At 37.3% G+C, this 23,427-nt stretch overlaps 1 protein-coding gene across 7 annotated transcripts in view; it reads right to left on the minus strand.

Moving 5' to 3' along the window:
* Gprk2 (G protein-coupled receptor kinase 2) overlaps window positions 1-23,427 on the minus strand; it is a 270,691-nt gene that overhangs the window by 126,343 nt on the left and 120,921 nt on the right. For all 7 annotated transcript variants that reach the window (XM_067085346.1, XM_067085351.1, XM_067085350.1 and 4 more), the window contains exon 7: window positions 5,103-5,249. In XM_067085346.1, the coding sequence (XP_066941447.1) occupies window positions 5,103-5,249 (147 nt within the window). The remainder of the gene's footprint in view (window positions 1-5,102; window positions 5,250-23,427) is intronic.

Consider the following 23,427-nt stretch of genomic DNA (forward strand, 5'->3'; position numbering starts at 1 on the left):
AGATTTTTGTGGAACACATCATTCACTTGTCTGCGGGGGGAAATTTCACAAATTTGTGAATTTTTCTTTGGGCCATATCTCTAAAATTATTACTAATTCACTTTTTTTCGTAGAGCAACGCTATTCATTCACTAATTATATTTTTTCCTTAAAATATATGTATACAGAGAGAGAGAGAGAGAGAGAGAGAGAGAGAGAGAGAGAGAGAGAGAGAGAGAGAGAGAGAGAGAGAGAGAGAGAATTGTGGTTTTTGCACTCAAGTCTAAGCACAGTATAAATAGATTCTGTAAGTGAAATCACGTTTCATCAATATTTTGCTGTTTTTTCATTATTGTATATGTATACTGTTAGAGAGAGAGAGAGAGAGAGAGAGAGAGAGAGAGAGAGAGAGAGAGAGAGAGAGAGAGAGAGAGAGAGAGAAACTTCAGTGTTTATACACTGAAGCACAGTACAGTACTAACTTGCTTGGACAAGAATTCAAAGGCACTTATACTGTGGCTGGGATGAGAATGTTGAGAGTTGCCTACATGAGGAATTTGGATTTTAAATATTTTTACAGTGATTAAAGATGAAACATCAACAGTGATAAAATATTCTCTTGTATACTGTTATAATGTCTGATAATCATAGTGAACTACACTTGTAATGAAATACGGTACAATAAATCACACAAAGCAAAAAATATGGTGACTCTACCTCTGTGACCTGTCATGAACTTGCTGGATTTGTTTATTTTCCGTTTTTCATGTTTATGGTACAGCAACTGATATTTTCATTACAGGATATGTACAGTAGAGTGCTGATATAAATGAGAGAGAGAGAGAGAGAGAGAGAGAGAGAGAGAGAGAGAGAGAATTATATGTCGTCACAGAAAAATTGCTACATTACTTGAGCCTGGAGGTTTTGAGTTGTTTACGTATAAAATTGGGATATTATTATTTTCATGGTGATTAGATCAATACAGTATAAATGGATTTTGTAAGTGAATTAACGAGAGAGAGAGAGAGAGAGAGAGAGAGAGAGAGAGAGAGAGAGAGAGAGAGAGAGAGAGAGAGAGAGAGAGAGAGAGAGAGAGAGAGAGAGAGAGAGATTTTTTAATAAATTTATGGAAGATGGTGAGGGCTAACCATAAAACGACATAAACCAAGAACTTACTGCAGTACAGCATTTTTTTATCATTATTAACATGATGTAACAAACCTAGCATTCTGTTTGGAGGGACATGTCCCGTTGTTCTAAACTGCCCACGTATTTTAGATATGCTCTATACAGTAGTAATATCGTAAAATACGTACCTGCACAGTAAATATAATTTCAAAATCATCTTACAACACAGGAAAATATCAATATACGCAAAATGTAAGCCCAGTGCATTACAGTATGCTCAGAACGATGCGTAAATTTACGTAAACCAAAGAAACCGTGCATCTGAACAATAGGGGATACTTAAGAGTAACAGTTGTAGGCTGGTACTTAATTTTGCAACATGACTTTGAAATGATACTAGGGTATTCTGGGATGAGAGTTTGACGTATACTTTTGTTTGAACTGTCAAGTTTGGCAATGAACTGTTAAAATAGGCAAGTTATAAGCATTTTAGGGGTGTATATAGCCTACTCAAGAGTAACAGTACTGTAGTAAGAGAGTACTGTAATGTAAGGTTACTTTGCATGTTTTGGGATGATGGTTTGGGGTGTATTTTGTTTGAAATGATATTAAACTGTTTTAATACGATAATTTAAGATATATTTTTGTTTGAACTATCAAATTAAGCAGTGAAATGTTAAAATAGGCAGTTATAAGCATTTTTTGAGGGGATTTTTGCATTTCCGTGGTAGGTTCTGGAACCTATCCCCGCGTAAAAATTGGGGAGCACTGTATAGCATAGAGCATACACATTCTTTGGACCTTGCATGATGGTCTTGCCCACATTTTATACACTTTGGTTTACTAGCACTTCCATTGTGTGGCATGTCCTGCAGATCCACAATATGTGCACACAGGTTCATGTCTACAATATTTCTTTGCATGCCAATATTTACTAATTTTGACACTGTGGTGGCTTTAGAACGTATGATCATATTCCTCTGTTTTGACCTAATACTTTTATTTTGTGAGGTAGAGCTTGACCTTCAAAATGTTATTTTTGCAATTTTTAACATTTGCTTATTTCTTTGCTGACTTGGTATATTAAATACCTCGCAATCTTGGACTCTGGGATATATTTTTTTAAGGGAGTCCTTAAGAATACTCTTTTGATTGGTTCGTCACTGTTCTCAGGAACCACAATATTACTATGAATACTATTCTTAGTGTCATGTTCTTAGTTTTTACGTTTATATTATGTACTGTTGTTATAGACATTTAGTCCTCAGACTGACTCTATGTTGTGGCTTCTATCAGCCACATCTTTTCTCTTATCTGTCTAAATGACATTTCGCCGTTGAATGTCTGTTTAGTAAGTAGTTTTCTAACTTTAGGGCTGAAATTTTAAGTTCTGTTTCTAAGGTCAGAAACCTTGACCAACTTCCACTCGCAAAGAGGGGAGCCGAAGTGAGTCAAGGTTAGATGAAGACAATATTTAATTTTTTTAGATGGGTTATAGGGTTTGCTCTGTACTGGAGCATAGGGTTCCAGATGATTATGCTAGAATGTTTCTTGTATTTTTCTAAGCAAAGGTTGTCAGAGGAGGAGGTTCCAGCAGCTGTCAACTGTGCTAAGACAGTACCATCAAAGGGCCCAAGAGTACTCAAATCTTCATTTCTACTCATCATCAAGATTTGAGGGGGAAAAAAAAGAAGAAAATTAACCTAAAAACTTTTGGCACAACACGATTAGAGTGGCCTAAGTATAAGCCAAACCCACTTGCTAGGACCAAGGGTAATACAAGAATACAATCATCCCCACCCTAATCGTATTATGGGCAAACCAGCTACAATGCCTCAGAGTCCTATCCCTAGAACCAGACCCCGCTGGAATCTGTGGTCCAGACCTGCAGAATATTTCCGCCTTTGAGCTATCAATCTGATATCTCTCAGGTCTGACCATTATCAGGCAGTTGATGGTCCTACCACAGTTCCCATACTTTAGCTTCAGATATAAACCCATTCTGAGATATATCTTTTCCTATTTATCTGGTCCAATAAATTTCAGCAAAAGTGGAAAATGGAATAAAAATTAATGAAAAGAAATATATAATGATAAATGAGACACTTGGACTCAAACCCAGGAACAGATTCCTGGGGTTCAAGAGTCCTCTCACCATGTCAAGGTGGTCCCACATCGAGGGGGAATATGGCTCTACTACTATCGTAAATACCTAGCATGTTATGAAAAAACTCCAAGAGGTTTGATAGGCAGGATCTGTTTTGACTGAAGCCGTGTTGACTGTTTAACAACAGGTTGTTTCTGTCATTGTGATCCGCAATTTGATCTGCAATTATAGACTCAAAAATCTTAACAGGGACAGACATTAGACAGTGGTCTATAATTTCCTGGCTCTTCATTTGGACCTTTTTGTAAACTGAGGGCACATTACCTAGTTTCCATCCTTTTGGTGCCTTTCATTGTTCTGCAGTTTTTCTGTAGAATTTATATAGGTGAGGAACTATCTCCTTTTTTAACTCTTTAATACCTCTTGGATGAATCCAATTTGGGCCAGGAGATTTGAACTTTTTTAGTTTTGTCATTTTGTTTCTAATGTTTTCTTCTGTAAATATTATTTTGTCAGATGGTTCTGCCCCTTCATATTTAATAGATGGTTCAGGGATTGAGGTAGTGTCTTCAATTGTGAAAACACTAGTGAAAAACTTATTCAGCAACCATGCTTTTTCCAAGTCTGAGTTCACTAGGTTTCCTCTATTGTCTCTTAAGGGACATACGCTAATGTTTATTGGCTTCTTACTGGAACAAGAAGTTGATCTGGGGCTGCAATGGAAGGACATGCCATTAGTGAGAGAAACCATACAAGAAAAGTAGTTTGCAGAAGGTTGACTATGATATTATAATAGTATCCCACCAGGGAATACTATCCTAATAGAGAAATAAGACCCTTCTAGGACTGGCCAGATTATCTGGTGACTTGATGCCAGATCCCACTCTTCCTACAATCTTTTCCCTTTTCCTGTAAATATACTGGACAGTCTGACATACTCTCTAAAAATTCTCTTCTCTCCTTCCAAATCTCACAACAATCAACACTACATTTTCATCCACTTCATACATCTCTTCCTAACTGTTTATAGAATAAAGTTCTAAGGATGTGTATTTGTAGAGTATATAAACTATACCATGGTGTGTTTAACTCTACCAATGAGTAGGGTCTAGCCAATTCAGGGTCTAGCCAGTAACCTTCCTTCCAAGGAAATTGCTTAACCTTACCCTCCAAACATGCAAATAAGAACACATACAAAAAGAGGGGTAATAAAAAATTTTGACAATTAAAAGAACCAACTGAGAATGTACATTAACTTGCAGCCAGAAACTGTAGTGATCATACATCAAGCTTCACCAGCATACATCACTTTGTTGATAATGATGGCAGAAAAAACATAAACACAAACACCAAAAACTGTGCAGACTACAACGAAGACAAGTATGAAGTAAGAAAGAAGTGAATTTGCAGTGAGTATCAAGTATAACAGTTTAACCACAAGGTCAAGGAATGAGTGAGTGACATGTGGAGGGAAGGGCCTAACTTGCTTGTCTATAACACAGCATGTTTTCAGCAGTTATTCAGTTCTTGGTTATTCCATGTTAACAGAAAATAACAGAAAATATACCAGTAGTAGAAAGGTTTATAATTCGTAAGAAAACACAACACTAAACATTACCAAGCTCTCATACACGGATGCAGCTTACGTCTATTATTTTGCATTACAAAATAAAAATACTTTTTCTTCTTTTCTATGTATTAATTATGCTATTTTGAAATAAGTCCAGAAACATCACCCCAGGGTTAATCTTTCCAGAGAATGAAATTAGGAGAATGAGTCCCTCAAACCCCTTCTCCAAAACCCTGGTTTAGAATTTCAAACTGAACCTCCATGAAAAAACTGGAGAGCATTATTTGTACTTGAATAAAAGTCAACAGCAGCACTTACCTCAGCAGCATGGAAGACTGCCCTCTCTTGATCAAAGCCAGGATCACCACCCATATTGTAAATGTGAAATTTCAGGTCACCACCATTCATTAATGTTAGAACTAAACATAAAGAATCTTTTGTTTCGTAAGCGTAGGCTAGACTAACCTGAAAAGAAAAAGAAAGCTGTTCAAAGCTACTGTATGTTAAATCTAATTCATCTTAGTATCATATAAGGATAATAATACTCATCATGACTAGAAATTCCTTATCCACCCATTAATGGATTAAATTGAGTATAAAGTATTAGGTTTGTATCTTCAATGATTTTCAGAAGAGCAAAAGTTAACTATTTTCTTATTAAATTTTTAAATGAACCAGTAATTCTCAGGGATTCTCTTTCATTCCAGAAAGAGAGCAGTATGTTTAGAACTCTTTTACAAGAGACAGTACTGATTATATGAATTACCTAGTAATAGCAGCAAACTTACCAGTCCCCAACTTTTAGCAATATTCAAGCTACTTAGTTCTTATTTAGGCATTATAAGATTGTACGCTATGGTGATAATTCTAGGCTACATATGTTTACAAAGTATAAGTGTAGCTATGCGTTCATATGTAAAAACTATCTTGCTTTACAATTTCACCTGTTATTTGAGAGAATTTTCTTATACCGAATATTATAACAGTAATCTCCTTCATATCCAGGTTAATAAATCGAAGGTCCTACTAACAAATGGAAATTTCCGGATATGATTAAAAGCATTATCCCTTGTCAATACCACATAACTGTATACAAAAACAAAAGCCACACACTTTAAACTAAAAACTGGATCTTAAACCATAACTTCCAACATTTTTTTCCCCATGTATGTAACAAGATATCCATACACTACATGCTTTTACAAACCACACAAGGAGATGAGTACTGTACATATGCTGCTGCACAGTAGTTTTGCCAACAAGGTTTGCATTTTTTTTTATCTATTTTGCCTCTTAAAAACATAATACTGGCTACACAAAATAAAAAATATTTTTAAAAAAGGCAAAACGTCTTCTCTCGCTCTTACCCAACACACAATATGGTGGGCACTGTATGTACAATACACTACGTAAAATGTGGTTAACACTTTTTTACTATTCTGTCTCTTAAATATACAATAATGTCTATAAACAATAAAAACAGACAGTTAAAATATAAGAACAAGACTTCTCCTCCCTTGCTTACAGTGTGCAATGCCAAAACTGCATACAACGATGAGTGTTTTGAAAACTAGTGAGGAGGTTCACACATCCTTGTCCTTCTTCTCCTCCTCCTCCTCCTCCTCCTACACCACTGTATCTTCAAGGTTCTGTACCTTGTCAAGGTCATGAAGAGGCAAACTGATTGGGGAGGCATTGGGGCTCCTGGAAGGTCCTGGTCTTCAAGAGACAGCAGACATATTGGACTCCTGGCTATCAGGGGTAAACTGACGATATGAATGATGATTCTGCTTTGCAGTCACTGTCTGCTGCATTTCTTGAATGCCTTTAGCGCCAAGGCACTGGGGAAGGTATTTTGGTTGATGTTGGGCTTCTCCATCACCTCAATGAATATATTGAAGACCATCTGCATGTCACTATACAAAAGGGCAGGTTGTGATATAGATTCGTCGTAACTGTTTCTTCATCTCACCAGCAGCAAATGCAGCAACTATCTCATTGCTGGACAACAGCTGAAAGTCAGGATTACCACCATTGTTGTCCAGCCACTCTTGTATGTCATCCCTGGGAACACTGTCACTTTCAATCACAAGTTGAGCATGAAAGTCATCCATGTAGAAACCTTGAAAGTCAATCAGCTGGCTTGCTCCAATGTCTGTACTGTGATGTCCTTCCAAGCACCCGCGGAGCTGTAGATAAAAGATTTCAGCAAATACTTTTGCTGATTTGCCACAGTCCATTCCCCCCATGTATCCAAGCCTTGCTCCTTCTCCTCAAACACCATATCATCTCCTCCAAGAACTTCCCCCGGTATAGCTGTTTTGTTGCAACAATAACACCTTGGTCCATCGGCTGAATAAGTATAGTCATACTAGGAGGCAAAACCTTGACCCTAATATGACCTTCCTCACCAACCCAGTTGCAGTACGATGTGCATGCACATTGTCAATGAAAAGCAAAGCATTCATCCAATGTCTAGAAATTCCAAGGGCCTGTGTCTGATGACGTACAACCTCCATATTAAAGTTATTATGGAACCAATTAGAAATGATCTAGGAGGTGAATCAACCGTTTGCTGAATTATAACAAATCACTAGACTATTCATCAACCAACGCAAGGTAAGTGCTTACTTTGCATGTCCACTTAACACTGGTTAGCAATGATAGCTACCAGAAGTATTTGTAAGTAAAAAAGCAGACATACTGCTTGGAAAGCTTTCAACTGGGAAAATTCTTTTCCTTCTTGTCAGCCAAAGTGTTAATGGGCAAGGAGTGATAAAACAGACCAGTTTCATAAGCACTGCAGATTTGACTTACAACAAGGCCTTCCTTTTTCATCAAGTCTCTCAACTGTAAGGGCATAATATTGCCTGGTTTGTATAAACTAAATAAAAATTGAAGACTATGTTTATCTGCTTGTTTATATGTACAGTATACTGTATCTGTCCTATTTTGTTAATATTTGAGTCACTATCCACCAATTTATGAATGGTAAACCTTTCCCCCCTTTCAGCTGAAGTGGAGGGAAGGGGTCCTATTTTCATGGTCACCTGTGTTTGCATGTTGGCATAATATCGAGGAGAAATTGACTGATTCTGAATCAGTGCAGACTGCTGCAATACTCCAGAAAAAATGAGGACCTGTGTTAAGGCAGAGAGGGGGCTTCATTGTGAAATTTGACAGAGACTAATCTGGGGCCTCTCAGCATACTCCTAAGTAGAGCACTACTGTGGAGTTAATTTGTACAAAAAAAAGTGTTTCCCCCTACATTTTGATATGACAGAAAATGACAAATTTTTTATTAACCCTTAAACACCTGTTGGACATTTTAAACGTCGTCCAAAATCGTCTGTCGAATGCCGAGTGGACGTTGCATACGTCGACTGAAAATGCTTTTTTTAAATATTCACGGAAAAATAATTGTAGGCCTAGTTTGCGGAAGATTTCAAATCCCGCGCCTCGGCGGATGCTGGGAGTTCACGGATCCAGCTGTTGTTTTGTTTCTGAGCGTCATCCAGGTGCGCATGCGCGAATTTCCCCCATCTCGCATCAGAGAGCATCAGATCAGCACCTTGCGAGAGCGATATTTTGACACAGATGTGTTTTGTTGAACTTTTGCGAGTGTTAGCGTATTTGTGCTGCAACAGAACGTTTGCAGAGATGTCACAAAGGCGTCAGGACTGTGAAAGGCGCATACTGCCTGTCGGAAGTGAGCGTGTGAGGCGAGTTTTAGACTGGGATGCTGGAGAAGGACCCAGCATCCAAAGTGAATTTTAACATTCGGTCAACTTTAACTTCGACCGAAATGATCAAAAACGCATCCGTAAGCCATAATTATTACATTCGAGTAACAATCAATCATTTACCTTCATTTGGCAACAAACGGAAAGTCTCTAGCACAATATTTAGAATTTTGGTGAATTTTTGAAAAAAATTTTCCTCCGCTCCGCACGCCACGAACTCCGCTGAAAATCCTGTCATTTCTTGCGTCAGCTTGCCGTAATTTTTCGTTGTTTCATATTATTCGTTACATAAAGTGTTATACATCAAAATGTGCGCAATTTCATGTAGAATACAACAAAAATATATCATTCCTTTAGCTCTTCACAGTGTTTTAATATTTACATCAAATCACGGTAACTGACAAAATTTTAACATTCGGTCAACTTTGACTCGACCGAAATGATCAAAAACGCATCCGTAGCCATAATAATTATTACATTCGAGTAACAATCAATCATTTACCTTCATTTTGCAACAAACGGAAAGTCTCTAGCACATTATTTAGATTTTTGGTGAATTTTTGAAAAAAATTTTCCTCTGCTCACAAGTGCGAACTCCGATGAAAATCCTGTCATTTCTTGCGTCAGCTTACCGTAATTTTTTCGTTTATTATTCGTTACATAAAGTGTTATACATCAAAATGTGCGCAATTTCATGTAGAATACAACAAAAATATATCATTCCTTTAGCTCTTCACAGTTTTTTAATATTTACATCAAAATCACGATAACTGACAAAATTTTAACATTCAGTCAACTTTGATTCGACCGAAATGATCGAAAAACGCATCCGTAAGCCATAATTATTACATTCGAGTAACAATCAATCATTTACCTTCATTTTGCAACAAACGGAAAGTCTCTAGCACATTATTTAGATTTTTGGTGAATTTTTGAAAAAAATTTTCCTCCGCTCCATACCGCTGAAAATCCTTGCATTTCTTGCGCCAGCTTACTAATTTTTTCGCGTTTCATATTATTCGTTACATAAAGTGTTATACATAAAAATGTGCGCAATTTCATGTAGAATACAACAAAAATATGTCATTACTTTAGCTCTTCACAGTTTTTTAATATTTTCTGCGATAACTGACAAAATTTTAACATTCGGTCAACTTTGATTCGACTGAAATGATCGAAAAAACGCATCCGTAAGCCATAATTATTACATTCGAGTAACAATCAATCATTTACCTTCATTTGGCAACAAACGGAAAGTCTCTAGCACAATATTTAGAATTTTGGTGAATTTTTGAAAAAATTTTTCCTCTGCTCATATACACGCCAACTCCGCTGAAAATCCTGTCATTTCTTGCGTCAGCTTGCCGTAATTTTTCGTTGTTTCATATTGTTCGTTACATAAAGTGTTATACATCAAAATGTATGCAATTTCATGTAGAATACAACAAAAAATATATCATTCCTTTAGCTCTTCACAGTGTTTTAATATTTACATCGAAATCACGGTAACTGACAAAATTTTAACATTCGGTCAACTTTGACTCGACCGAAATGATCGAAAACGCATCCGTAAGCCATAATTATTACATTCGAAAGTAACAATCAATCATTTACCTTCATTTTGCAACAAACGGAAAGTCTCTAGCACATTATTTAGATTTTTGGTGAATTTCTGAAAAAAATTTTCCTCTGTCAATGAAAATCCTGTAATTTCTTGCGTCAGCTTGCCGTAATTTTTTTTTGCGTTTCATATTATTCGTTACATAAAGTGTTATACATCAAAATGTGCGCAATTTCATGTAGAATACAACAAAAATATATCATTCCATTAGCTCTTCACTGTTTTTTAATATTTACATCGTAATCATGATAACTGACAAAATTTTAACATTCGGTCAACTTTGATTCGACCGAAATGATCGAAAAACGCATCCGTAAGCCATAATTATTACATTCGAGTAACAATCAATCATTTACCTTCATTTTGCAACAAACGGAAAGTCTCTAGCACATTATTTAGATTTTTGGTGAATTTTTGAAAAAAAAATTTTTCCTTCGCACCGTGCGCGCGTACTCCGCTGAAAATCCTTGCATTTCTTGCGTCAGCTTGCCGTAATTTTTTCACCGTTTCATATTATTCGTTACATAAAGTGTTATACATAAAAATGTGCGCAATTTCATGTAGAATACAACAAAAATATGTCATTCCTTTAGCTCTTCACAGTTTTTAATATTTTCGCTGAAATCACGATAACTGACAAAATTTTAACATTCGGTCAACTTTGATTCGACTGAAATGATCAAAAACGCATCCGTAGTTTTCCATAATTATTACATTCGAGTAACAATCAATCATTTACCTTCATTTTGCAACAAACGGAAAGTCTCTAGCACATTATTTAGATTTTTGTGAATTTTTGAAAAAATTTTCCTCTCTGCTCTCACAACTCCGATGAAAATCCTAGCATTTCTTGCGTCAGCTTGCAATTTTTTCATCGTTTCATATTATTCGTTACATAAAGTGTTATACATCAAAATTTGCGCAATTTCATGTAGAATACAACAAAAATATATCATTCCTTTAGCTCTTCACAGTTTTTTAATATTTACATCAAATCACGATAACTGACAAAATTTTAACATTCGGTCAACTTTGATTCGACCGAAATGATCAAAAACGCATCCGTAAGCCATAATTATTACATTCGAGTAACAATCAATCATTTACCTTCATTTTGCAACAAACGGAAAGTCTCTAGCACATTATTTAGATTTTTGGTGAATTTTTGAAAAAAAAAAAAATTTTTCCTTTCGCTCGCGCGCGCATACTCCGCTGGAAATCCTTGCATTTCTTGCGTCAGCTTGCCGTAATTTTTTCGCCGTTTCATATTATTCGTTACATAAAGTGTTATACATCAAAATGTGCGCAATTTCATGTAGAATACAACAAAAATATGTCATTCCTTTAGCTCTTCACAGTTTTTAATATTTTCGCCGAAATCACGATAACTGACAAAATTTTAACATTCGGTCAACTTTGATTCGACTGAAATGATCAAAAACGCATCCGTAAGCCATAATTATTACATTCGAGTAACAATCAATCATTTACCTTCATTTTGCAACAAACGGAAAGTCTCTAGCACATTATTTAGATTTTTGGTGAATTTTTGAAAAAAATTTTCCTCTGCTCAGAATACAACTCCGATGAAAATCCTAGCATTTCTTGCGTCAGCAATTTTTTCGCGTTTCATATTATTCGTTACATAAAGTGTTATACATCAAAATGTGCGCAATTTCATGTAGAATACAACAAAAAATATGTCATTCCTTTAGCTCTTCACAGTTTTTTAATATTTACGCCGAAATCACGATAACTGACAAAATTTTAACATTCGGTCAACTTTGATTCGACTGAAATGACCGAAAAACGCATCCGTAAGCCATAATTATTACATTCGAGTAACAATCAATCATTTACCTTCATTTTGCAACAAACGGAAAGTCTCTAGCACATTATTTAGATTTTTGGTGAATTTTTGAAAAAAAAAAAAAAAAAAATTTTCCTTAAAAAAATCCTTGCATTTCTTGCGTCAGCTTGCCGTAATTTTTTCGCCGTTTCATATTATTCGTTACATAAAGTGTTATACATAAAAATGTGCGCAATTTCACGTAGAATACAACAAAAAATATGTCATTCCTTTAGCTCTTCACAGTTTTTTAATATTTTCGCCGAAATCACGATAACTGACAAAATTTTAACATTCGGTCAACTTTGACTCGACCGAAATGATCAATTATTACATTCGAGTAACAATCAATCATTTACCTTCATTTTGCAACAAACGGAAAGTCTCTAGCACAATATGTAGATTTTTGGTGAATTTAAAAAAAAAAATTTCCTTTTCGCTCACTCCGCTGAAAATCCTGTTATTTCTTGCGTCAGCTTGCCGTAATTTTTTCGCCGTTTCATATTATTCGTTACATAAAGTGTTATACATAAAAATGTGCGCAATTTCATGTAGAATACAACAAAAAATATATCATTCCTTTAGCTCTTCACAGTTTGTTTATATTTACATCGAAATAACGATAAATAGAAAAAAATCAACCTTCGGTCAACTTTAACTCGATCGAAATGGTTCAGAAATGCAATTGTAAGCTAAAAAACGTACAGGCTAGTAATATTCAATCAATTTCCTTCATTTTGGCACAATTGGAAAGTCTCTAGCACAATATTTTGATTTTTGGTGAATTTTTGAAGAAAACTTTTTTTATGTCCGTGCGTTACGAATTCATGCATCATTTTGTGATAATATTTTCTCTGTGTTACTTTAATCGTTTTACAATCTGTTATACACCAAAATCATCGCAATTTAGTGTACAATACAACTAAAAAAATTAACCCATTAGCTTCAACTGTTTTCCTTACAGCGATTTGTATACAATTATATACAAGTTTTTTTTTTTTCTGTCATATATTCCAATATTTATATATGATAATGATATTTTTTTATTTCTGATGGTTGCATACTAAACTTCAGGCAATGAGAAAAAGGAGCCAAAATGAACTCTTAATCTTGAAAACTAAGCGCGCTGTGATTTTTGAAAAAAATTTTTCCGCTTCCGCGCTACCTCTCGGAAGCCGCTGGCATACGGGAGACGTTTTTGAAAATAGGGCTTCGGCGTTAAAGGGTTAATTTGTCTTTTTCCTAACATACAAACCTGAGGTCTTTACATACAGATAACTTTCGGGGAAGCTGGAAAGTCCGGCCATTAAATTTTTGCATAGCGGTTATGGTAACAGTTACCTATGGTTGGGGCAGAAGTACTGCCCACCCATCTGGTATACATTCAATCTCTTCAGTTTACTTTTTGACCCAAGTAAAGGAATGAGGGGTGGTAAGAGGTGGGCCTTTTACATGAAGACCTCAGGTTTGTATGTTAGGAAAAATACAAATTAATTAAAAATTTGTCATTTGTTCCTACACAAATACAAACCCTCAGTCTTTACACATGGAAACTTACCATTGGAGGGAGGCTTCCAAGCAATCCTATGAAATGACTGGTAGTTCGGCTCACCTGGTATTCTCTTCCTGGTCATGAAAGAGCAAAGGAAGGATATCAACTAAGTATATCTTAGTTTAACCAGACCACTCAGCTGGTTAACAGCTCTCCTAGGGCTGGCCCGAAGGATTAGATGTATTTTTACGTGGCTAAGAACCAACTGGTTACCTAGCAACGGGACCTACAGCTTATTGTGGGATCCGAACCACATTGTGACGAGAAATGAATTTCTATCACCAGAAATAAATTCCTCTGATTCTTCACTAGCCGCTCAGAGAGTCAAACGCTGGGCCAACAGCGTGCTAGCTGAAAGCTCTACCCACCCCTCCAATGAAGAACTAGGAAGGATATCATACCTCTGATCTGTTGAACATATGGGATGTTCAATTGCCAGACTTCTGGGCACTTCGAATCAAAGGAAAGTATGAAAAAAGTTAAGTATACTATGAAAACCTTTGATTCGAAAGGTGTGGATGAACCCACAATGTCAAAGACTATGTAGCTAAAAATAACCACTGGCTTGCCCAGTCAGTCATTCTCTCTCCTTGCCAGGGAGAAGGTAAGAAATGCATCTATTAACCCTTAAACTCCGAGCCTCTATTTACAAAAGTGTCTGGTGTATGCTGGCGGGGTTTGGGAGTTAGTGCCAAAGCGGGAAGAAAGTTTTTTTTAAAAATCACAGCACGCATAGTTTTTAAGATTAAGAGTTCATTTTTGGCTCCTTTTTTTCTCATTGCCTGAAGTTTAGTATGCAACCATCAGAAATGAGAAAAATATCATTATATATAAATATTGGAATATATGACAGCACAGAAAAATTTTTTTATATATAATTGTATACAAATTGTGCTGAGCAAAACAGTTAAAGCTAATGAGCTATTTTTTTTCCGTTGTATTGTACACTAAATTGGAATGATTTTGGTATATAACAAATTGTAAAATGATCAGAGCAACACAGAGAAAATATTATCACAAAATGATGCATGAATTCGTAACGCTCAGACATAAAAAAAAGTTTTTTTTTCAAAAATTCACCATACAGTCAACCCCCCATATTCACGGGGGATGTGTCCCACATCCCCCCGCGAATAGGTCAAATCTGCGAATGCTTAAAACCCCTCTAAAAACACTTAGAACTGCCCATTTTCATAGCTTAAACCAAGAAAAACCCTGTAAAAATGCTTATACCTGAGTATTTTAATAGTTTTATCACAAAAAGTGCATTTATTCATGAAAATTATATGAAAATACAGTAACTAGTGAATATTTCTCAGTGAAAAATACTGTGAATGGGCAAATTTTCCGCGAATGATGGCTAGATATGTTCCACAGAGAAACCCACGAATGCGTGAGTCCGCGAACCGTGAGAACGCGAATACGGGGGGTTTACTGTAAATCGAAATATTGTGCTAGAGACTTCTCGTTTGTTGCAAAATGAAGGTAAATAATTGAATATTACTAGAATGTAAGAGTTTTAGCTTACAATTGCATTTTTTGACCATTTCGGTAGTCAAAGTTGAACGAAGGTTGAAATTTTGGCACTTATCGTGATTTATATGAAAATATTTCAAAACTGATAAAAGCTACAACCATGAGTTATTTTTTGTTGTATTCTACATGTAATTGCACACATTTTCATATATAAAACTTTATGTAAAGGCTAACAGAAAATGGTTCAAAAATTACAACAAAGTGACTAAAGAATTTCTGAGATTTTCAGCAGAGTTAGCTCATGCTTTCTTTTGGGATAAGAAAGAAATTCGCACATGCGCAGCTGGGTCATGCTTGTAAACAAAACAACAGCGTGATCCGTGAACTCACAGCATCCTTCAAGGCGCAATTTAAAATTTTTCGCAAACGAGGCCTATAAATATTTTTCCGTGAATATTTAAAAAAACTTTTTGTAGTCGACGTATTTTACGTCCACTTGGCACCCGACAGACAACTTTTGTTGACGTAAAATACGTCCAGTCGGCGTTAAAGGGTTAATCCAAACAAAAATGGATTATGGACAGGATACTCAGTTATGCAGATCACCTGCACGCAGACAAGTCCAACTTGTGATGGCCGTCCACTGGAAGAGGATGGAAAACAGGAGGAAGGTAGGAAGCCAGTCCGGCCCACACCTCCCTGTAGCCGCATACCTTAGGAGTTGCAACCTGTTCTTGAAGCTTGCTAAACTACATGACTTATTGAGCACCCAACAAGGATCCAATGAAAAGGAGTCCAAGGACCCAAGGGCAATAACCCAAGGTAAAAGGATAAGAATGTGAACTGCACAATTACATTCTATCCTAGTACCAGATTGACGGGTTCTTCCTGAATGCCACAGATCGATGGATGACTGTGGCCCCTAGAGATGTTGCCTCAAACGTACTGATGACCACCAGGAAATCGCAGGGTATGCTTGGAATGTCATTCCCCTAGGCAGAGAAATGATCCCTTTGCCTATGGTCAACACTCCAAGGTAAGAGGATATGCATGTGAATTTCACAAATACATTCTATCCTAGTACTCAAATTACATGTCATTTTTGAATGAGACATATGGATGAATTTACCTTCTGAAGATCTTACCTGAAACGTACTGATGACCAGTAGGAAGTTTCATGGTGAGCTCGGTTGATCAGTTCCCTGGCTAGAGAAAGGATCCCTTTGCCATCGTTTCTTGGGCAGCTCAAAGCTAACTGTCTTTGGTGCCACATGACCATCAAAGGAAAATGATCACGCTAACTGATCACCTTAGAATACAGGCAGTCCAGGGTTATCAGAGGGGGTTCTGTTCTGAGGGTGTGATGATAACTGAAATTGCCGCTAACCGAATATCGGCGATTTCGGGGCCTTTTTTGGCGCTAAGTCCTGAAAATCGCAGATTTTTTATTATCGGCACCTCTGTTAGGTATATATCGGTGCCAATACCCAATTATCTGCGCCGTTAAGTGGAAATCGGCATTTTTCGGTGCCAAAAATTGCCGATTTTCATCGCTAGACAAGCACCGTTAACCAAGGACTGCCTGTATGTAGCATAAGCAGATCAGAACAGAGCCAACAACAGGAAATCGAGAGAAGAAAGAGTATGATCAATCTTTTTTCAAGGTTGAGCAAGAACCGGAAGTCAAGATCAACTGTCCTATCCCTTGATTTCATCGAAAAAGCGCCATCTTGCTTTTGATTCCTTGTTGGTCATCGTACCGAAAGTATGTCTGTCTGTCCGAGTACTACTACTGTCGCAGACCTGACATGTCAGTTATCATTGATACCGGAAGTGAGAGTGGTTTAGCATACGTAAGAACCACTGTTCAAAATTCCATGGACATAAAAGTTCTTCTTGTATACAAGTTATTGGCATTAAAACCAATCTGGTAGAAGAAACTGATATGGGAAAGTAGGCATGCTCAATCACTTCACGCTGCCAAAGAAGTGGAACTCATGTACCTATGCATGGGTATAAACTCCAGTGACAGAAACTTGTCTGACATACATCCCTCACCCTGGAATGTGTCTGACTGACGTCCATGTTGAGCATGCTACTGCAACCCCATTCATCAGCACTGTATACAGAGATGACAGGACATCCCTGGGGATGTCCTATGATAAGATGTTCCATATAGAAATGTACTAAGTACTCTACTGTCAACGGACTTTGCACTGTCGAAAGAGATGTCCTAGTACTGTCAATGGAATGTGCAATGTCAACAGAGATGTCCTATACGAAGATCCCCTATGATGACATCAGTATGCTACTCACAAGAGGAGTTGCCCTATGATGATAGGACAACCCCCTTGTAATGAAAAGGATATTTGCTGTATTGCATAGTGAAACTCATTTGTGAAATTCAATAGGGACTTCTGAAATCCTGCTACAAGTTCTGGAATAAATTCTGTTTATGACTGTTTAGGCTTGATGAACCTTGCTTTTGCAAACAGTCCTGCAAGTTACTGAACCTCTTTTAATTGATTTGTGGGCCAAATTCATTATGCTACTGTGAATGAAGATATATTTTATACTGAAATAACAGACCACTAAGAAAGAAAGGATGTTTATAATTTTGTATTTCTGTATATTATGTATAGTGTACGTGTATTTTTGAACCGTTTTCCTACTGTATTTGTATTTTTGAACCGTTTTCCTACTTACTGAATCTTTTCTGTGTGAAATCTTAATTCTATAATACTTCCTTATTTGTTATGTTTGACAGTTATGTACTCAAGGCTTGTTTTTCTAGATATTGTGCATTCAATAATTTCTGATGGCCATCAAAATCCGAATGGAGGTCGAGGTTTAAAAAAGAAAATTGGAGCTTGAAAATAAATACATTTATGCTTACATTCTCACAACTAAGTTAGCTGATAAGGGTAAGATTGTCTTGTCACAGAGCACTTAACTGACTAAATGTGAGTGAATTTGTGAATAAATTTGATATAAGGTTTGTAGTTATTTTGTTATCCTTCCATAGACTGCTGAGAGCATGCTGCAACAACCATGTTTTATCACTGTATCCTCTTTCGTAGTCAGCTGCCATTCTGAGAAGGTTCTGCGCAGTCTGAAAACCACTACACAACATGTAAAAATTCGTCTACTCACTCCTCATAAGAATCCAAAGCTTTGCCATGAGTCTTTTTATTGGAAATCTCATGTTGAATATTGAGCCAAAATAGCTAAGCCTAGGGTGCCTTAAAGTCTGCAGCCCCAAGAAGACCTTCAAACTTCAATTCAGCACAGGGTATGTGCATGCTGGTCACCCTTTGCTGAAGAAACCACATTAAGGTTGACAGTTCAATTTGCTCATGGTGGGGCTTAGCCATCACCTTGCAGGCCAGACTCTTGGACATCTTGCACTGCATACTTCCTGAGCCTGTCCTTAGCAGCACTGATGTCCTGGAAGGTAGACCATGCAATGCCATTTTCCTCCATAATGAGTGCCATCAACCAGCCACCTCAATTCTTTCCATGATTTCCAGCATTTCTTTGAAGGGTGTGCACTGACCTGGCCCTCTTTGGAGGTGGCAGGGCCATACACAAAATGAATAAAATACATATCTCACACAGAAGATACACCACCTGCAATGCTGCAGCCACTGCAACAAAAGCCACTTGTTGAGGGGAAAGCATTGCAACACACAATTACTAAGCAACCATTCAAAAAGTGAATAGCAAGAAATGACATGCAAATGAACAAAGGAGCGAAGTGGTCTTTGCTACAAAGTGCAATGATACTCTTGAATGTAGCCAATTCACAAAGGGAATTTTTAAGATGGGTCATGACTTGTAATAACGTGTGTTTTTGCCAACAGTGTAAAAGTTTACAAAACACATCTTGAGTGATTGCCCACCCTTGCGCCTTCTACCATATGTTGCTGTACTGATGAGGTGTCTGACTTAGCTAATAAGAAAAGATAAACAAAGTGATTTGTGATGTCAAATGACAGTGCTTTTAAACCAATATATCAAGAAAACCCTCAAGACAAGACCCACCGACCCCTCCCCACCCATTTTACCTGGCCTTGTTTCTGCTGCATGGAGTAGTACAGGCCTCATGTACCCATTGTAAGGGTTTGGTCTCCCTACTAACGGGAAAATTCCATTCATCAGTATTCTAGCTATCTTCCAGTTTCATCAATGCTGCACCTACTGTTTTTTTTTAGGCTCTCTTAACTCCTGCTCTGCATTCGAATGTGTCCCCAAGGTAACACAACTGCTTTACCTCTTCTAAGACCTATCCATCTATCACAACGGGTTCTCAACTTTGTTCACTCCATTTGCTCTTAAAATGCATTCTGAACAATAAAAATTTGTTTGTCCATGATAATTTGTAATCCTGAGAACCTCTTTGACACCTGCTACATTAAGTGCACAACTCACAGTTCACTCCAAACATTTTCCACAACTACATGGCCACTTTCCTTGTTCTAATTTTACTTTTGCACCTTTTCTATTCACTGTAAGCTTTACTTTGCTCTTACCTTTGATTCTTTTCCACTCACCATTTGCTTTGTTTTGCTTACTTTAATTTTCAGTCCTCTCTCTCCATTTCTCTTTTAAACAATTTCCATCAACTCTTCCTAGGAATCTACTTTTCAGCACTACATAGCCTACATTTAACAGCTACCAGGGACCCCTTTTTCTGCACCTCTTTGTAGCTTCTTCCACTACCAAAATAAACAGCAAAAGGGCTCGGCATTGATCCCTGATGAATACCAACATTTATATAAAATTATTCTTTGTATGGTAATTTTCCTGCACTTGCCTCATTATAATGACTGCTTCTGCTGTTGATCTCTCAAGCCTAAAAGTACCTTTTAATTTTCACAGCATGCCAAGTAGTCTTATTCCTTTTTAATTTCTACAATGCAGCGCATCTCCTCCTCTTTTGTACACCATTCCTGTAAGGCTCTCTTCCCAGTCTCCTGCTCCTATACCTTCCTTTATCTGGTTTCCATACAGTACTCTAATAAGTTCATGGATGACAGGTTCTTCTACATTTGTCAAGTCACTTGCTATTCCTGATAGCCTGGTGCTTTTGATTTCCCATCTTGCTTACTTTGTCTCTACTGGTTCTATTAAGCCAACTTTCTCTTGTTCATATTCATTTTCTTCATTGACACAGTTTTCAAAATATGGCCTCCCATCATCCTAATACTTTTACTCTTACCACCTGCCTTTTAGCTGCCCTCCTCTTTCCCAGTAAACATTTGTAGGCTCTTCCTGCCTATTTTCTGCTTGAGTATGAAGATACTCTTCTCTCCTATTCCCTTTTGTATATACATTCATCTCAGAAACAATTTTTGGGTTAAACAGTAGAAGTCCAATTTTTTGTTCAAGAAACTTGTCGGTCACAAAGTCATATTCTGGATTAAAGCTGCTAGTCCAGCACCTTTCCATTTAATAAGGCATTTTAGAAATAGTTAAAGGGTGCCTCTATAATCTGAGTTCTACTCTACCAAATGACATGACATAACAGCTTCTCCCCGAGTTTCATTTAGCAAGTAAATAGGTATTTTAAATTATTCTCTTAATACCTGAAATTCCTAGGCTCAGAACTGGGAAATACTTCACAATATGTCAAGTTCACATGCAAACTCCTGTAAAAATGAAGCAAAAAGCTAAAATATACCATGTGAGCTTTTGTTGATATAATGAGACTTTTGACCTGTAGACATCATTGCTATTGATTTAGGAAAAATGAATCCTAAACAACTTGTCAGGTATGGATAAATAAATCCTAAACAACTTGTCAAGTATGGATAAATCCATAAAGTGGAGAAATCTAGTCTTCAGATCAAGGACTGGCTCTTGACTCTGAGCGCAAGCCATGCAGCACAGCTTAACAGAAGAGTCTCAACAAGGATGACAAGAAGTCGAAGACTTGCTGAACTAGCACTCTAACCAGAGGGAGACCTCCAGTCATGAGCAGCAACACTGGATGACACTTGATTATCACCATGAGTAACCAGGGCAACTTGAAACATGAGCGATCAACACGGTGTTGATCATTTGATGAGGAGTAACAGGTTAAATTGTGAAAAGTGTAAATCCAGACCATTCCTAAAATAATGGAACATAAATTTCATTACTGCCTTTGGAAGTGAGATAGGAGAACAGAGTACTGTTAAAATTTGTTCAGTTTGGAAACTAAAACATAGGGAGAGAGAACTACTCTATACAAAACTGGCCTCAACCACTGATCTAGTCTGCAAGCCCATTCCCTACTGAAAAACAGCCCGACAGTATGGCAAACCATCCACTGATGCATCTACAGAGGCCACAATATAAAGTGAGAGTAGAACCTCCCTCTTTGCTTGGCCAGGTTACAAGAAGATTGTGCTATAACAGCACTACTGAACAACTATCAACTATTCCTGAAAACAAGAAAAGCAACACTTCCCATACTCCAAAAACATTGGCTTGCAGATGTAAGTCCTAGAGCCAGATCCCTCCCCACGCCCCCAAAACAATCCTGAAGTATTCTAGCCCTCCTTCCATACAATAATAACAATGCATTTTGGGAGAAGGGAGTGTTCACAGAACCCCGCCAAGGTGTTCCTGTTGTCCAAACACTGAATTAGCACTTCTGTGACTTGCACCAAAAAAGAAGGGTAGTTGCGAGGAGCTGGCAGTGAAGCAAGACTCTGCCCAATGCAAAAGAGCTCCTGTGAGATGACAGTTGGACAACCCACTAAAGCAAATCTGACTGCTTCTTCCAAGAGTGAACTGGTGCTAATACCTCTGAGTTTACTGTGCTTCAGAGTATACTCCAGGTACTAGTCTATTAAATGGGCATGAGATCCAGCTTCTATCCTTCTGCTCTGCCTGTTAAAGGAGAGTAGGATTCCTCCTTCCTGAAGCAGAATCCCAGGAGAAAACCCATTTACCACATACAGTCACAAACCTACTTATGAACATTCATGTTACAAACAGACAGGGTCACAGGTTAAAAATGTTATGGGAGGACTCCCCTTTGCCACCAGTAAGTTAAAATTTTGCTCTGCGCGCCTATTCTGCCTAGTACAAATTTTTGCTCCAAAAGGAAGAACAACAAACTGTTCCTTCAACCCCTTCCCCGATTATCCAGAGTATTCTCATGATTAACTATCATATATTCTTCTTACAATCAGGAGAATGCTCGTTCATATTCATAAAATATTCTTACTTATTTCTATCTTCCCGATTTAACTAATTCTTTGATGAATTCCTGTTTTCTATATTTCCTCTCCCTATAAGAAATGTTTAGTATGAGTTTTTGTCAATAAATGGTGATGTGCATTGTTTACTTTATGAACTTCCAATGTTAGACACTGCTCCTGTGAAATTCTCTCCAGTTCATGGCTTTCAAAGCATGGAAAAAATACTAAATTTTGAGTGTTGCACGACTCTAAATTTTATTTTCTTCTTTTTACCTTTCTAACAACCACAGTAATTCTTTAATAGACTACGTGATTTAAAAATGCAGTGAAAATGGTATAATCCATAACTCCCGAATTAACTTGGGAATGTAAGCATGACATAATGCTGTTTAATATCATCTTAAGCTTTCATAATTTTTCAAAAAAATAATGCAATACGTATTAAAAAAACACTTACGAAAAATTCAATATATGAACAGACATCCGGAACATAACTCGTTTGTAAGTTTGGTAGTGTCTGTGACACTCAGTGTATACCTAGCAAAAATCTCAAACAACATTCAGGTGGGAACCTAGTAACAATCTGTAGAATGAGCCTTCCTTAGTTTGAAACAAGCTTTGAAACTGGTGGCCCCAAAGCAGACAAAAGAGGAAAATAGATATTTTCTACATTACACGTTTCTGGTAAAGTTGAAGCACGAAGTTGTTCCTTATGCCTGACTACTATATGGCTCATGACATTCCATCTAAAAAAAAGTGTATGTAGTTCACACTCCTTCAAGGGTAGGAGTCACAAACCCAATCCCAGTCCCAGTCTACCTCTTTCTTGAGAGGTGACTGGGAAATACTGTAGAGACTGGTCAGTCACGGCTTCTAGCATCTTTTCCATGATCTCTTTAAACCCTGCCAGCAAGGCTAAAGATCTTGGAGAATCCAAAGGGAAGGTTAATAAAGATTGGTGTCTGAGAGAGGGAAGGATGGCAGTTTTAATAAGACTATGATGTCTGCCCTGGAGGCATGAAGTATCCAAGACTTTATTCCCTGCCTCCCTACAACTGCTAAGGCAAGATATGCAACCCTAAATGTAGCAGCCAAAATAATGGTGAAATCACAAGGTAACCATCCTCACCCACCATACTCTTTTCCCCTTCCCTTCTACTTAGCCATAGCTGGTGGAGGATGGAAGAGCTAGTAAAGGCTCCCTCCTAA

The sequence above is a fragment of the Macrobrachium rosenbergii genome, chromosome 42 (assembly GCF_040412425.1).
Source record: "Macrobrachium rosenbergii isolate ZJJX-2024 chromosome 42, ASM4041242v1, whole genome shotgun sequence".
Lineage (NCBI taxonomy): Eukaryota > Metazoa > Arthropoda > Malacostraca > Decapoda > Palaemonidae > Macrobrachium > Macrobrachium rosenbergii.